The sequence below is a fragment of the Colobus angolensis genome, unplaced genomic scaffold, assembly GCF_000951035.1.
Source record: "Colobus angolensis palliatus isolate OR3802 unplaced genomic scaffold, Cang.pa_1.0 Scaffold76, whole genome shotgun sequence".
NCBI lineage: Eukaryota > Metazoa > Chordata > Mammalia > Primates > Cercopithecidae > Colobus > Colobus angolensis.
This window is the reverse complement of record NW_012121376.1, coordinates 2,862,781-2,877,498: the sequence shown is the minus strand read 5'-3', so window position 1 is coordinate 2,877,498 and position 14,718 is coordinate 2,862,781. Positions and strand designations below refer to the sequence as shown.

Below are 14,718 nucleotides of genomic sequence, written 5' to 3'. Positions count from 1 at the left end.
ATGGCGTTTCACCATGTTGGCCAGGATGGTCTTGATCTCTTGACCTCATGATCCACCCACCTCGGCCTCCCAAAGTGCTGGGATTACAGGTGTGAGTCACCACACTGGCCTGATGGATTTATTTAAATTAATAATATGAAACTATATTTGTTCCCTGTGTAGTTCAAATACATATATATATATATATGTAATTTTTTTTTAAGGTGGAGTCTCGCTCTGTCACCCAGACTGGAGTGCAGTGGCCTAATCTCGTCTCACTGCAAGCTCCGCCTCCTGGGTTCACACCATTCTCCTGCCTCAGCCTCCCAAGTAGCTGGGACTACAGGCACCCGCCACCACGCCCGGCTAGTTTTTTTTTTTGTTTGCATTTTTCTAGTAGAGACGGAGTTTCACCATGTTAGCCAGGATGGTCTCGATCTTCTGACCTCGTGATCCGCCCGCCTCAGCCTCTCAAAGTGCTGAGATGACAGGCACGAGCTACCGCACCCAGCCTCAAATACTTGTATTTTTAACCTCATTTAAATAAGTATTTTCTCAAAATGAAAGTACCAGGTCATTATGCACAAAACTTTGTCTGTAGAACCATCTAATAATAGACTCTACTCACCTTGTCAAATATAATTTTTTCATGTCTCTAGTGTGGAAAAACATTGAGCATATTACTATAATTAGGAACTTATACATTTATTAAAACACATGCATTTACTTTATTTATCTATTTATTTATTTTAACGGATGAGAGGTTTTTATGTTGCCCAGGTCGGCCTCGAACGCATAGTCTCGCCTCCGTATGTGCCAGGACCACCATTCAGAGCCACTGCGGCTCCCGAAACACATGCATTTACTTTCATTAGAACTTCAGCCATATCTCAGGATATGGTAGTTTTGGAATTGAGAGTTTCAGGTGTTTTGTGCTTGATGCTAGCTCCCAGCCTCTCTGCTTCGGTAAGGCTTGAGGTCTTTTTCTGACTAGATATGTATTTTTCATTGTTCCAAAATTGAAACACAAAGGATACATAGCAAAGTATTTTCCTCCACTTCTTACCTGGTGGCAGCCATATCGTCTCTCATGTACCGTATGTTGTGAGGGGTAGATGTCTAAGCTAGCAAATGATCACTCTTCACAGGAGAGCTACGAGGAAACTAATGAATGTGCTTTTTCAAAGCCCCTTTTGGCTTGTGCTAGTTAAAATGTAGGAGGCATTTTATCTGTTTTTCATTGTTGATGACTATTTTACTTACTTGTTTATTGGAGACAGTCTAGCTCTATGCCCTAGGCTGGAGTGCAGTGGCGCAATCTCAGCTCACTGCAACCTCCGCCTCCCGGGTTCAAGTGATTCTCATGTCTCAGCATCCCAAGTAGCTGGGATTACAGGCACCTGCCGCCACACCTGGATAATATTTGTATTTTTAGTAGAGACGGGGTTTTGCCATGATGACCAGGCTGGTCTCGAACTCCTGACCTCAGGTGATCTGCTCGCCTCACCCTCCCAAAGTGCTGGGATTACAGGCATGTGCCACCATGCCCAGCCTGATGACTTTTTTTTTTCTGAGATGGAGCGTCACTCTGTTTCCCAGGCTGGAGTGCAGTGGCACGATCTCGGGCTCACTGCAAGCTCTGCCTCCCGGGTTCATGCCTTTCTCCTGCCTCAGCCTCTCGAGTAGCTGGGATTATAGGCGCCCGCCACCATGCCCGGCTAATTTTTTTTGTATTTTTAGTAGAGACAGGGTTTCACCGCGTTAGCCAGAATAGTCATGATCTCCTGACCTCATGATCTGCCCGCCTTGGCCTCCCAAAGTGCTGGGATTACAGGCGTGAGCCACCGCGCCTGGCCCTGATGACTATTTTAAAATCACTTCCGGCTTCCTTTCCAGGTGATAATAGAACGCTACAAGGGTGAGAAGCAGCTTCCTGTCCTGGATAAAACCAAGTTCCTTGTACCTGACCATGTCAACATGAGTGAGCTCATCAAGATAATTAGGTATGCAGCCACTTTTGGTTTATAATAAATTTCCTTTGAGTAACTTCTTCTTCTTTCTGAAACTTACAGATAAATCTTTAGTTCTGGTTAAAATCTTCAAAAAAATCTTTTTCAGCTGAATTCAGTTCTGATTAAAACCATTTCAACTTAAAACTATAAAATGTTTCTTTTTTTGAGGTTTTATATTTCTTACTTGCTAGACTTCAGATCCAGTTTCTTTTATCATAACATCTAATGTAGATGTTTCCTGTTGAAAATCAATGTTACAAGTTATTAAGGTTTTGTACAGCAAAGCTAAAGAGAACGTAGACTCACTGAGTGGCAAAAAATGGCACAGGCTTAGATCTTAGAATAGTTTGGAAACTGTATTTGAACTGCTTTCTCACATTAGACACTGTAACAGCTATTCAGACCGCATACTAAAGTCAGCCTAAAGTGTAATCTTTCAGTGATTACAGCTCATGTCAGTATAATCAAAGGAAATGTCCTGTGCTTTATGAGAAGTATTAGATTCAAGAGCATCTAGAAAATTTTCATATTTTATTGATAAGAGTGGGTGATATTTTAACACATGCTTCATCCTTCTGGTATTGTTGTCAATATTTCTTCATGTTGTTTTCTTTCGATAGAAGGCGCTTACAGCTCAATGCTAATCAAGCCTTCTTCCTGCTGGTGAATGGCCACAGCATGGTCAGCGTCTCCACACCCATCTCAGAGGTGTATGAGAGTGAGAAGGATGAAGATGGATTCCTGTACATGGTCTATGCCTCCCAGGAGACATTCGGGATGAAATTGTCAGTGTAAAACTAGAAAAATGCATCTATTCTAGAATTTTTTAAACCCTTACCAAGGAAAAAAAAGGGATGTTACCAACTGAGATGGATCAGTTCATCTAATCACAGATCATCCAACAGTAGTGTTCCCACCTAGGAGTGTCAGGAAGCTGTGTTTGTGTTTCAAGCAGAAAACCGAGCTCCAAGTGAGCACATTCAGCTTTGGAAACTATATTATTTAATGTAGGCTAGCTTGTTTTCAGATTTTAAAAATTTAAAAATAAAATACTTTGCATTCTAAGTTGCCAATAAAATACACCTTCAAGTTATTTTAATGCTCTTTTCTCACTAATAGGAACTTGCAATTCCAGGAGTAATTTAAAGGCTTTTAGAGAGACCCTGAGTCTTCTCTTCAGGTTCACAGAACCCGCCGCCTTTTCGGGTAGAAGTTTTCTACTCAGCTAGAGAGATCTCCCTAAGAGGATCTTTAGGCCTGAGTTGTGAAGCGTAACCCCCGCAAAATGCATTTGCCATCAGAGTTGGGACAAACACAGGGTAAACGAGGTGTGTGTAAGAAAATGGCCCTGCCTGTAAACTGCTGAAGGTCCCCAGCTCCTAACAGAACCCAAAGTCCACACTCCTGCAGGGGCAGACATTTCGGGTTTGTTCTCTAGATAGTTACACACATAAAGCACCACTCAAAAGGAAACTTGAATAATTTATAACTTTGATCTAGTTTCTGAAAAGACCCTGGAGAAAGAGTGGCATTTCTTCTGTTTCAGGTTTTGAGTTCAAACTGGTGCCTGTGTTGTTACGGAAAGCAGCAGAGTACCAGTGTCATTCTGGAAGACAGCGGTAGAAACCACAAAATGGTGTAACCGAAAGCATTCACATTCAGACACACTCGCTTCTGCCTTCTGGCTTAAAGCTATGGATGATTCACGTTTTTTCATGTTAAATGTATAACTCAGTATTACTGAAAAGGTTGCCACATTTTGAATAGTAATTGTCACCGTTAGGTCAGCCAGCCATCAGAATTCTCCCACACTAAGTGCATGTCAGTTGTGGAGAACACATAGCAAAAAGAGCCATACGCTCTTTACAGATACTAATGTCAAGAGTTAAACCTCCTCAGGTTCAACCTGTGATAAAAGACCAGTGCTTCCCACTACCTGCATGGGGTTTGCTATGTATAATTTTCTTGGGAGCATCACAGGAAAATCATAATTATACCACTTTAGACCCTATGTGTAGCAGCTCACAACGTACCCTTGTGTGTTTAGATCTAGCGTATGGAATACCTGTATACATCAGTGAAAGGTGTTTACTGTAACGGGGAAAACCAGGTTCCTTGCATCTGGGCCCTCTACTGATTGTTAAAGGAGTTCCTGTCACCTGCTCTCCCCCCAGTGCATGCGTCTGTCCACCTGGCTAACTTTTAATATGTGCATTTTTACATTATGTAAATTCTTAACTGGCCTGTCTCGTTTAGACTGTATACATCATATCTGACATTATTGTAACTACTGTGTGACCAGGAAGATTCCTATAAGAAATACTGCTTTTTTTAAAAAAAAAAAAAAAGTAACATGCTGAGGGGTGACCTATATCCCATGTGAGTGGTCACTTTATTTATAGGATCTTTAAAACAAGTACATTTTTAATGAACTAAGTTGAATAAAGGCACAATTAAAAACTGTCATCAAAGCTCAGTTTAATGGGATCCGTTTTTGAGACTTGGATCCCACACTGTGTGCACTTTCCAAAGCAAAGCAGGTCCTTGTATTCCCAAGGAGGGGCATCCAGGCTGGTCCTCATGTGCTGAGGGGGCACTGACATGGAGGAGCACCACCCTCTGAGGGCCTCTGCCTTGTCAAGGGCACCCTCCCCACCTTGGCCAAGGCCCTGCCACTAGGTCTAGCCTTTATAAAGCGAAGTCCTCGAGAACTCAACGTGTCACGGGCTATGAGGATGGATGCGAATTGACTCACGTGTTTTGTGGGAATAAACACCCAACAACCTACTGCTGTAAACCAACCACCACAAATATCAGGGGTGTGTGCGTGGTTAAGAAAGTGTACCCTCAGGGGACATGGGGAGCTGCTGGCACCGTGTACAGATGCAGCACACACACACATTTCAGCACTCGGACCAGACAAAAAGTGGCCAGCCTCATCATCTAGGGAACTCTGAGCCCAGTTCCAGTTTAAGTAGGCACCTGAAAGTCTGTTGAAAAATACAAAAGTGACATCAGACAACTGCTTTCCCAGGCCAGGTGCTCAACAGAAGCAGCTTGTCCCTTGTCCTGTCTTCAGAGCTCCCCGTGGGTGCTGTGTCCCCACTTACTTCCCTGATGTCACCAGAGCACATGCTCAGCATGTTGCCACCTCTCAAATCCAGAAGGGTGTGGTCTTAGATGCCATGGGAGTGATTCTGTATGTTGCCGAGTCAGTCACAGGCTGGTGTAGCAGCTGGTGGCTTTTGTCATTGTGTCACCCCCCCTCTGCAGCAGGCCTGCTCCCTCCCTGGAAGTCACTTCTGGGTAGGGCCACATTCCCAAGGTATCTGAGATCCGTTCATGCTAACTTTCATTTTTATGGAAACTCATGTTGAAACATCTTTAACCCCAAATCAGGAATTTACATCTTTGTTATTAGCAGGGACACTTTAAAAAAAAAAAATACAGGCCGGGCGCGGTGGCTCACACCTGTAATCCCAGCACTTTGAGAGGCCGAGGCAGGCGGATCACGAGGTCAGGGGATCGAGACAATCCTGACTAACACGGTGAAACCCCGTCTCTACTAAAAAAATAGGAAAAATTAGCCGGGCGTGATGGCGGGTGCCTGTAGACCCAGCTACTCGGGAGGCTGAGGCAGGAGAATGGTGTGGAGCTTGCAGTGAGCGGAGATCACGCCACTGCACTCCAGCCTGGGCAACAGAGCGAGACTCCATCTCAAAAAAACACTTGGCCAGGTGCACTGGCTCACGCCGGTAATACCAGCACTTTGGGAGGCTGAGGCGGGCGGATCACCTGAGGTCCAGAGTTCAAGACCAGCCTGACCAACATGGAGAAGCCCAAGTCTACTGAAAAACACAAAATTAGCCAGGAGTGATGGCGGATGCCTGTAATCCCAGCTACTCGGGAGGCTGAGGCAGGAGAATCGCTTGAACCCGGGAGGCTGGCGTGAGCCGAGATCGTGCCATATCACATTTCAGCCTGGGCAACAAGAGTGAAACTCCATCTCAAAAGAAAACAACAAAACTTGGCACCTTGATAGAGAATGAATGGATTTATAGTCAGGTATTCCTTTTGTAAATCTGAGAGGGTAGAAAGGATGGAACCCCTAGTTTGGAGATTCAGACTGATCTGAAAAGGTGTGTGGCTTCGTATTCTGAGACAAAGACCTAGTGAAATCCAACACAGAGCCTTTTTTAAAATTTTTATTTTCAGTACATTAAATTTACTCATAAAAACATTCTAAAAATGTACAATTTGTCCTTTTTAACAAAGTATAATAAAACATAAAAACCCCAAAAACAGAATACTTGACATTTACAATTCAAAATCAAATTAGCGGAATATTAAATATTTACAAAACTATATCTTTTAAAAATATTTATAAAGTTACATGCAATTTTGTAGAATTGACAAAAGAATGGCTCAAAAATGGGAGAATTTTCCTTCATTCCTAAAAAGAAAATATGTCCGATAGAAGCTGTGAAGGTATCTTGAGTACACAAGGTGTCCAGTTTCAGTACCAAAGCCTTATCTTTTTGTGCACGTAAGACTCATACATGTGATGAGGGCTTGTTACAACGCACGTGAGGCCACGGCTGATGGCCACTGCCCCCTTCCTTGGTGAACAGTGGAGCAATGTTGACCTTTGGCCTCAACCAGCACAGTATATGGTTTTCTAGAATATTGCGAGTGTTGATTAAAGATGCTTTCATTCAGACCCTTGGGGCTTTTCAGCAAATTCGCCTCTTCAGAACCCATGGCGTTCATGCCACCTGACTCATTCTTTGGGAGTCACCTGCATGCTGGAAATGACAGCCACCCCCACTCAGGTCGCACAGAACTCTCCTCTGGGACAGCAGTCGAGTCAAGCAGGGGGACGGCTTTCCTCACAACCTTGAAGACCTCGGCATGCGGTACCATCAGTCATCACGGCGTATGGCGAGCAGGGCATACGACAAAACGCTGGGAAGCAGGAAGAGTGACAAGAAAATGACGGGGAGCAAGGAGGGTGCAACCCGGTTCCCATTAAAGCCCCGCTCAGCCCCTGTTCAGATGGAAGGCGTTCCAGCCGGGTGACGTTTAGGCAAAGTCACTACCCCCCCCACTACTGTGCCCCAAACACCAGAGTCTGTGGTAGAAACTAACTGTGCTGACTTTGGGCAATAAAGGACCTAGAATTCTAAGAGCTGAATGAAGAACACGGAACCTACTAACACCCCTACATGAACAAGCTGACTCCTGTAATCTTTTGGAGATGACACATGATGCTGGTTTTTCAAATACCCAGTCACATATATGCATTCAAGAAAATATCTTGTCTTTATTTTTATCACAAGTGCTAGCTCCCATTTCCTCAGTGCTCTTCAGCAAGGAGATTTTATGTTAAACACCTTCCAACGGTCAATGTTACCATGAAATCAACATTAGAAAATAAGGTAGAAAACTGAGTGTTTTGCTTAAAAAATAAAACGAAGGATTAAATAGCTGTTGTGTCCCAACATCACGTTCTGCTTCCATCTCTACATTCCACTTTCCCCATTCTTGGAGATTAAAAAAACCGGGTTAGAAACTTTAATATCTGACAGACTACAAAGGGCCAAGACATGGCACACGGCCAGTGCCACACCTACCTGGTTGCCACAGCATTCTGAAACAGACCACAGTTTCAGGAAAATGACTAAGTACTTGAAAGGGTATGTTCTGTGTTTTCAGATGAGGAGTCTGATGAACGCAAGACGCTCTTCAGGCACGCCACCCTCGGGGGCTTCCGGAGAGACGCATCCGAGCTCACTGCTGGCAAATTCTCTCCAGTCCAAGCCTGCGGCTCCCTCATGGAGAGGCCCTCACGGATGGGCGGGTCCATCTTCTCTGCACCGTGTAGTTCCTATTTACAGCTCACGACTCTCGACTTCGGACGGCCTCCCTGGAGATGTCACACTGCCCATGCACGTTCAAGACGCCTGGAAGCTCCGCAGAGACCTCCGCTGCTGGGAACACAGCCGGGACAATGTTGGAACTCGTTTACCTCAACGCTGAATGGCAGGCTTCAAGTTGAAAAGTTTCTGTTTTAAAGTTTTGCTGGATTTAAGGTTAACCTCTAATTCTTATCAAAATAGTTACATGGGTAACAACAGAGGCTTTCATTCCCCTATACTGACCACTAAAACAAAAATTTAAATGTTTTTTTTCCTTTTGTTATGAGACGGTTTTCAACAATTTCAGTGTTGAAATAGGATTTATTTAAAATATTTCTTTGTTTAAAAAACCAAAAAATTTAAAAGTTTGGCTTTCAGCACATATCCAGGCCACTGGAATGGCCTTCAGAAATATTAAAATCGTAAACATCAGTGAACACGCTAAGTCTTCCTTTAACGCCGTATGAGAAGGTCCAGTCTACACTCTTTAAGGCAAAGTTGTGTCAGTTCTCACTATTTTGACATTTTGTAGTGTTTATAATTTAAAAGATCAACGTAACATTCCCCTAAATAGCTGTTGTAATAAGCATCACCATTACTTCAACACTGTAATACTGTGTACCATGAGGAGAGAGAGGAGGTCTGTTAATTCTGCATTGCATAGAAATAAAATTCAACAAAAATAAAACTAACACGTTCTACCAAAAGCCTGTCATAAAAAAACGTAACAACTTTCTGCTTTAGTTTCTATGAAGTTAGGAACTGCTCTTAAAATTGAACCCTCACATCACAATGCCTCATTCTAGGGTATTCTTTTGATTTACATCAATTTTTCCTGAGGCTGATTGTCCCATTTTAAGAATGGTCTGAATATTTTAATTTTTTAAAAAATAAATATCCAACTGCAAAATCCCTGGCAAGATTTTACCACTCAGTATTTTAACACTGACGACTTTAGCGTTTTAGATGAGTATTGTTTGAGCAGAAGATTCCCTTTAACCTTGAAGATTTAAGTCTGTCAATTTCAGACAAAAGGCTTTCATTTCCGTGGGCTGAAATTTAGAGATGTACAGTGAGGACTTTTGTTACTACCTGACCAAAACCAGACCGGCACAGATCTCGTCTCTCTCGGGTGCGTGGCCTCTTCCAGAGTCCTACCACTTCCCACTGTTTTCCAAGTAATTTTTAACGGAATTAACTATCAATACACGGCCTAATACAAAAGAAGTTGACAGGAGAAAATTCCCAATCTTTTGCTGACAAATGACAGGACTGTATCATTGTTGAAATGTCTGTCTCAGATGCGAATCCGCTAGCGATAAGCCTCGGGGTTGGAGGTTCTTGGGGAGCCCGTGGGAGATAAAGCAACTTGCAAACTCTGCTAAGGACGTGCAGCATCCTCACAGCCACTCACAGAGCCGCGCTGTCGCCGAGCCCCCTCGAGGGGTGATTTGTAGTGGAAGACGGGGCTCGAAGCCACTGACCGGCTGGGAAGAAAGATACTCTCAAAGCTCTGACGACTATGGATTCTCTGGGACTTGGACCCTTAGAAATTAAGTTGTTGCGAGTAAACTATTTCTATTTAATAATGTAGTTTAGATTTATTTGCAGAAAAAATTAAAAACCTGAAACTGCTACAACTGCTTGGAGGAGGGAAGGAAACACTAAAATCTCTGTTGTGTCCCAAGTCGAGGAGCCTGCTGGTGCTGACTCTTTAAATATGGATTATTGGAGCCTCTTGCACTGACTGTTCTCAGAGGAGTTTGGCTCCCGGAACCGCAGAGATTTACATCAGGATACATTCTTCTGTAGTGCAATCCTTAAAAATCCCAGAGATTAGTGCTAATCACTTTAGGAACAGAACAAAACAAAGTCGACATTTTCCCCAGCCCAGGGGTGTCAAGCGTCCGGCGGGTGGAGCTCCACCTGGAGAACTCCAAGCTCAGTTCGCGATTCAGACCACGTGTAGCTGCCCTGGAATTGACGTGCGAGCCTAGGAGGGCCAAGGATGGCAATGCTCTTCTCTGCACTGCAACCAAACGTGTAGGTGGCCGACTTCACCGGCCACAGAGATGCCCACTAGGCAAGTTCTGACACCAAGCTCCAATCTAGGGTTTTGGCAATAAACCGAGTTTGATGCACTTCTACGCTAGATTTTTCTATCCAGTCTAGGAAAAGTAAAGCACCTTTGGATTAAAAAGATTAAGCTCAACAGCAACTAGACTTCTCAGTTTTGTATTTAATTTTCCTTATGTCTCCATGGCTTAATAATGTTCTGTTGCCAGAGAAAAATATCAATCTGTGGAGTCCAGACTTTCTGCTGGAGGGGCGTATTTCAACCTAAAAGTACCTAGAGAGAGGGGAAAAAAGAGGTCAAATTGGAATGACTGTAGAATCACCACCATCCACCAATCTGTCCAGTCATTTCCAGAGCCACTGGGCAAGACTCTGGTGCTGGAAATCTAGGGCACCCATCCTCACTGTTTCCACTCCCTTCCTGCCCCTGCAAAATGGGAGCTAATATTACAAGTTGATCAAATCAGACTGGGGTGAAATGACTCAGGAAAAGTTACCAATTTTTTTTTTTTTGAGACGGAGTCTAGCTCTGTCGCCCAGGCTGGGGTGCAGTGGCGCAATCTTGGCTCACTGCAAGCTCCACCTCCTGGGTTCACGCCATTCTCCTGCCTCAGCCTCCCGAGTAGCTGGGACTACAGGCGCCCGCCACCACGCCTGGCTAATTTTTTGTATTTTTAGTAGAGACGGGGTTTCACCATGTTAGCCAGGATGGTCTCGATCTCCTGACCTCGTGATCCACCCACCTCGGCCTCCCAAAGTGCTGGGATTACAGGCGTGAGCCACCGCGCCCGACCACCAATCTTTTTGTTTCGGAGCTTTCTCTGGGAGTCAGGCTCTGCACACGTCGGGCAGGCTGCTCTAACATGTGTCCTTTCACTAGTTGAGAGCAGGTGAACGCTGGCGAGTGCCCCGTGCCTCTGGAGATACAGCCGGCTTTATGAAGGGAGGCACAGACCCACCAGGCCCACGTGGCAGAGCGCCCGTCAACCCACCTCGCCTGCAGGCCTGCTGAGTCAGCAGGTGTGTTTCTCAAAACTCTCCAGGTGATTGTGATGTACAGGCAGGTCTGAGAATCACAGATCTACTGCAACCCTCAGAAGCAACTGGAAGTCTGCAGTCATCAAGTGACTTTGGCAAGGTGGCACCATGAGTTGTCAGAGTTGGGACCCACTTTCCCAGTCCCCAGTTTCCAAAACAGACAGCAAGAAGAAACCTATTATAATAACTACATCAGACATCCACTAGGATTTGACTAAAGGAGACAGAAAAATAGTGGAGATAAAACAGGAGGGAACGGAAGATGCAGCACGGCCGAGGGGTGACAGCCCCCCACACCCACAGCCGCACCGGCAGGGAGGGGTAGAGGGGACAGCGAGCCCCACCCCAGAGGGTCCAGACTGAGGAGGCGCCACAGCCTGAGCCCCAGTGTAAGCCAGGGGGCAGCACTGAATCCCTCACGCTCGCGCTCTGGGCTCGAAGCAAGACATGGCAGCCCAGGGAGGCCCTGTCCACACTGGCTAAGCACCTTCTAGAACAAGAGGCTGTCTGAAATCATCATGACCGTTTCAGACCCAACAGCAGCCCTTCTGGGGGCCTCACAGCCTATCATGAAGCTTTCCATGCGCTGTCAAAGAGCATTCGAAAAATTATTTGCTTTACGAAGAAATAAGTTTACTCTTCATAAAAACCAAGCATTTGTGTGCATTGGTCCTGCGGGAGCCTGGTGGGCGCGGCCATGGCGCGCGCTTACCTGGCCGGTTGAAGTCCATGGATGGCTGTTTGCAGTCCTGGGCACGGTGACCAGTGGCCCCGCAGTTGTAACAAGACAGGTTCCCGCTCTTTTTGTGACTGGAACCATTGCTACTGCCCACCAGTCCTTGGGTCTGGTACCCCCCTGCTGTCCCCGCCATGAAGTTCTGCATGGGTGGCACGGCAAAAGTGGACTGCCCGCTCAGGACAGGGTCTGGGGTCCCGCTGCTGCTGTAGGGGGCGTGTACGACAGGGAAGGTGGAGCCACCGCCGTACTGCTGGGCGCTGACGTAGCCGCTGCTGCACATGGGACTGAAGGGCAAGAACGGGAAGGTGAACACGGACGGACCGGAGAACGGGTGCTGGAAGTAGTTGGCGTAGCTGACAGTCAGGCCACTTGAGCCGCAACTGCCGCTGCAGCCGCAGGACGTGCACACGATGCAGCCCGGCGGGGGTGGGGCGGGCTGCGGGGGTGCCGGGGGCTGCTGATGGTGGTGGTGGTGGTGGTGGTTCGGATTCGAGGCAGGAATGTTTCCTGTGGAGCCGCCACCACCACTGCTGCTATAGAAACTGCTTTCAGGGACAGAGGACAGCGCCGGGCTGGAGCTGGGGGCTGGGCAGCTGGGCAATGTGGCCATGTTGGCAAAGGACGTGGAGGGGTGGCTGCTGGGGGAGGCAGTGTTGCTGTTTGCACAGAAGCCACCCTGCAGGGGGCCCACTGGCATACTGCTCATTGCAGAAAAGGCAACTTTGGTGTTGGCTGTATACAGAGCAGTCCGGGGGTTTATTATTGCAGGGGGCACACTTATTTGCACATTATTAGGACAGGAGGTTTGCCCAGAAATGGCAGAATCAGCAGGAACAGATGACGACAGCAGCAGTTTGATGGGCGGACGGGCGGCGTGGAGGACTGTGCTGGGCGTCCCTGTGGCGGCCGTGCTGGTCTCCACCACCAGGGCTGGTTGCTGTGCTGTCTTCAGCACCCTGTCCAGTGTGGATGCATGCACGACTTTGGCCCGGGGACCAAAGGAGACCGTGGGTGACATGGAGCTGCTCTCCGAAAGTCCAGAGAGGACCTGCACGGGCTGGTGGGGTGCAGACGCGGGCAGCACGTCCATCATGGCGCTGCCAAAGCTCTTGTCCACTTTCATGCTGCTTCTTGGTCCAGATCCTTTATTCCTTTCTTCTAGAGACAAAAGTGAGTGCACAGAAGACGAGAGGAGCTTCATGTCCGCGCTGCCTCTTTCCGGCTTGTGCACGGAATTCAGCATGCGGATGGGTGCCATGTGTGAGGCTGTGCTCAGCATCTGTGGGGGCAGGGGGTGGTGGCCTGATGGATTGGAGCTGGCCTCATTCTGCACAGGGAGAACCTGGGCCGTGGGTCTGGCGGAACTGGAAGTGAAGTGATTCAGGAGCATCACCGGCTTCTCCTTGTCGGAGCTCTCCAAGTGAATCTCCACACCTAGAGAGGGAAACAGAGTGGTCAGTGCCATTCCACAGCCGGGCCAGGTGGAGCCAGCGGCGCGCACGTGCCCTTACGTCTGTCATTCTCTTCGGCGCTGTCGGAGCTCTCTTCCCGGGCCTGCACCCCCATGGGGCTGGAGGAGGAGCTGGAGTACTCGGAGGAGCTGCCTTCCCGGGGCAGCTGGTGATGAGGCTGCTCCACTTCCACCCGCAGCTCTGCAGAAAAGGGCCAGAGGAGCGGCCATCAGCCAGTGCCCCTGCAGCTCAGCCCCGCCCCGTGCCCTGCATCACCCTGTCGGCGGGTGCTCCTTCCAGGGGCACGCAGGGCTCTTAGAGTCAGAAAAAGAACATGCCGGCCCAGGCCGCACGATGACGGATGCAGCAGAGATTCAAATGGCAGTGCCACTCAACACCCCCTCAGCCAGGGCCCTACCTGACCCCACCATCAACCCCAGAACAAAGCCCTGTGAAGGGAACCCCCCGCGCACCACCAGGAACCATCACAACACTATGCCACGCCCCCTCTCATGAGGCCGGCCGAGTCACGGAGATCTTTTCAGTCAAATCACCACTTAAAATCCATCCTGGCAGGTTTTTTTTTTGGTTTTTTTTTTTTTTTTTCCTCTCCCAAGCCACTGGTCCCCCTGCTATTTCTATTGTGAAGAAAACCTGGCTCCTCTCGTGAGACAACAGAGCAAGCGCGCCAGGTGTCCCACCCTTTCTCAGAGGGGAGGATGAAAACCAAATTGCGGAGATTGCAGGTCCCCCAGAGCAGGAAGGTCCATGGAGAACCATGTCACCGAGATGGGTCAACATAAAAGGCACTGACTTAAATGTGGCCTCTGGGCACCAGTCCTGGGGAGGGAGGCAGGCTACTCCCATCTCATTTCTGCTCACCCCTACACACTCGCTCTCACTGCGGCAGTTTCTGGACCTGATCCTTTTGCCCAAGCAACTTCAGAGAGGTGACTGCCCTCTAGCTCCTAAGCCAACTGTCCCTTCGATTTTCTTATGGCAGAGACTATAATAGTTAAAATAATGGAAAATGAGTATAAAGATTTACAAATGTAAAAATCAAATAGGTGTGATTTGAAGTTTAATGATCACAAAGAACACAAGGCCCTCCCTGTGTGTGAGTAACCCATCTGCCCAGCACACCCCTGTTCACCTGCTGCGTGGCTGCCCCGCCCCGACTGCACGGGCCCGACGTGGCTGGTGGGGGGCACTCGAGCCACACCACTGCTGGTGACCAGCGACGGCGCCGAGGGGTTCAGACACCGTCTCTCTGACTTCTCCCTGTGAAATAATCAAGCACGGGAACGAGTGAGCACTGCCTCCCGGTGCTGCTTCACACGCAGCTTCGAGACGGGCCTACTCCACAGCACAGGGCAATGCCCTCCAGATCATCAAGGCAAGGAAGGCAAATCATTCTGATCGGTCAAATTTACTGTAAAGGTCCTTTCCTGTCAAACCTAAGACACATTTGTAGAACTTTAAAAGCATGACTAGGCTGGGCGCAG

General features: G+C 47.6%; 2 protein-coding genes across 2 annotated transcripts in view; one reads left to right on the top strand and one right to left on the bottom strand.

The window, feature by feature from the left end:
* Nucleotides 1-4,457, top strand: part of MAP1LC3B (microtubule-associated protein 1 light chain 3 beta) — a 12,006-nt gene extending 7,549 nt beyond the window's left edge. Inside the window, exons 3-4 of the mRNA XM_011928028.1 lie at nucleotides 1,876-1,982; nucleotides 2,612-4,457. Coding sequence (XP_011783418.1) covers nucleotides 1,876-1,982; nucleotides 2,612-2,786 — 282 coding nt within the window. The 3' untranslated portion in view covers nucleotides 2,787-4,457. The remainder of the gene's footprint in view (nucleotides 1-1,875; nucleotides 1,983-2,611) is intronic.
* Nucleotides 4,458-6,179: 1,722 nt separating this feature from the next.
* The window catches only part of ZCCHC14 (zinc finger, CCHC domain containing 14), a 95,585-nt gene continuing 87,046 nt past the window's right edge, over nucleotides 6,180-14,718 (bottom strand). Inside the window, exons 10-13 of the mRNA XM_011928027.1 lie at nucleotides 14,367-14,494; nucleotides 13,274-13,414; nucleotides 11,736-13,196; nucleotides 6,180-10,259 (exon numbers count right to left, since the gene is read on the bottom strand). Of these exons, the coding sequence (XP_011783417.1) occupies nucleotides 10,204-10,259; nucleotides 11,736-13,196; nucleotides 13,274-13,414; nucleotides 14,367-14,494 (1,786 nt within the window). The 3' untranslated portion in view covers nucleotides 6,180-10,203. The remainder of the gene's footprint in view (nucleotides 10,260-11,735; nucleotides 13,197-13,273; nucleotides 13,415-14,366; nucleotides 14,495-14,718) is intronic.